Source organism: Austrofundulus limnaeus, unplaced genomic scaffold, assembly GCF_001266775.1.
Source record: "Austrofundulus limnaeus strain Quisiro unplaced genomic scaffold, Austrofundulus_limnaeus-1.0 Scaffold2444, whole genome shotgun sequence".
Classification (NCBI taxonomy): Eukaryota; Metazoa; Chordata; class Actinopteri; order Cyprinodontiformes; family Rivulidae; genus Austrofundulus; species Austrofundulus limnaeus.
In genome coordinates this window covers 23,190-25,288 of record NW_013954846.1, presented here as the reverse complement: position 1 = coordinate 25,288, position 2,099 = coordinate 23,190, and the positions used below count along the sequence as shown (strand labels likewise).

Here is a 2,099-nt window from a genome sequence, read left to right as displayed (position 1 = left end):
CTGCACTCTACACTACCCACAATACATCACTGCAGACTACACTACCCACAATACATCACTGCAGACTACACTACCCACAATACATCACTGTACACTACACTACCCACAATACATCACTGTACACTACACTACCCACAATACATCACTGCACACTACACTACCCACAATACATCACTGCACACTACACTACCCACAATACATCACTGCAGACTACACTACCCACAATGCCTCACTGCAGACTACACTACCCACAATACATCACTGTACACTACACTACCCACAATACATCACTGCAGACTACACTACCCACAATGCCTCACTGCAGACTACACTACCCACAATACATCACTGTACACTACACTACCCACAATACATCACTGCAGACTACACTACCCACAATGCCTCACTGCAGACTACACTACCCACAATACATCACTGTACACTACACTACCCACAATGCCTCACTGCAGACTGGGAATATCTTCAGGGAACTAAAGCTCTGATTGGACCATTCCTCTGTGATCTGTCCTCTGCAGGAAGTTCTCTTCAAAGCTCACTCTGCGGCGTCACCTGGGTGTCCACGGAGGAGAGAGACCATACACCTGTCCTCACTGCTCCTACAGCAGCAGGCTGAAGGCCTCACTACTGCAACACCTGAGGACTCACACAGGTACCACACCTGAGAGTGACAGGGACCACCTGAGAGTGACAGGGACCACCTGAGAGTGACAGGTAACAGGTGTCATCTGGTTTGGTTGTGTACAGGTGAGAAGCCGTACAGGTGCTCTGAGTGTCCGTATGCCTCCATCGATCGCAGCTCCTTGCTCAGACACTGCAGGACTCACAGTCAGGAAAAACCATACAGGTGTCACCTGTGTACCTACAGCAGGTAACAAACCTCATACACCTGGCTGTGCCTCTGACCTCTGAGTCTGTGCTGTGACTGGTCGGTGTCTCTTGTGTCTGCGCTGTGATTGGACGGTGTCTCTTGTGTCTCTGCTGTGATTGGACGGTGTCTCTTGTGTCTGTGCTGTGATTGGACGGTGTCTCTTGTGTCTCTGCTGTGATTGGACGGTGTCTCTTGTGTCTCTGCTGTGATTGGACGGTGTTTCTTGTGTCTGTGCTCTGATTGGACGGTGTCTCTTGTGTCTGTGCTCTGATTGGACGGTGTCTCTTGTGTCTGTGCTGTGATTGGACGGTGTCTCTTGTATCTGTGCTGTGATTGGACGGTGTCTCTTGTGCATCTGTTGTGTTTCTTTGACATTCTTACTAGTTGCAATGGAAACCTGTGCTTTTCTTTTGTTTCCAGCATCCAGAAGAAAAGTTTGGACCTCCACACTCGCCGTCATCACACTGGTGAAGCTTTTTTATGTCAACAATGCGAGTACTCGAGCCCAGACCGCCAGATGTTGGTGAAGCATATCCATAAACATCATGTCCCACCAGACCAACATCTAGGCTTAGTTAAACCAGACTAACATCTAGGCTTAGTTAAACCAGACTAACATCTAGGTTAGTTAAACCAGACCAACATCTAGGCTTAGTTAAACCAGACTAACATCTAGGCTTAGTTAAACCAGACTAACATCTAGGTTAGTTAAACCAGAGGCCTGTTGAACAAAAGTCAGATTAATAATCCAGGATCTGAGCTGTAAACTGAGCTTGAACTATCCTTCAACATGTAAACAGCTGTAATCTGTTGCTCTAACACCAAGCTGCGCTCAGTTAGGATGGTTCATTCAAACCAGCTGTAAATAATCTGGGATTAATGCACGTTCACAGTTTGTTTACTAGACCCACTGAGTGAATCACAGATTAACTGATCAGACACGTGAGTCTGACTTCCTCCAGCAATGTAAGGGTTAATTATGATTCATATGAAGACGTGAAGACAAACACCGACTGATGCTGAGATAATTTCAAAATAAAAACTTTTTGTGTCTGAATCTGTCTGTAAATTGTCTGAGATTAACTAAATTATCTGAGATTAACTAAATTATCTGAGATTAACTAAATTATCTGAGATTAACTAAATGAACAAATTAAAATGAACATCTGATGGCTCTGAAAATTATCAGAGTATTGAAAGGTCGAGGGAC

General features: G+C 45.2%; 1 protein-coding gene across 1 annotated transcript in view; it reads left to right on the top strand.

The window, feature by feature from the left end:
* si:dkey-154p10.3 (zinc finger protein 629) overlaps positions 1-1,946 on the top strand; it is a 5,935-nt gene extending 3,989 nt beyond the window's left edge. The window contains exons 4-6 of the mRNA XM_013999742.1: positions 537-670; positions 766-889; positions 1,310-1,946. Coding sequence (XP_013855196.1) covers positions 537-670; positions 766-889; positions 1,310-1,478 — 427 coding nt within the window. The 3' untranslated portion in view covers positions 1,479-1,946. The remainder of the gene's footprint in view (positions 1-536; positions 671-765; positions 890-1,309) is intronic.
* The last annotated feature ends 153 nt before the right edge of the window (positions 1,947-2,099 follow it).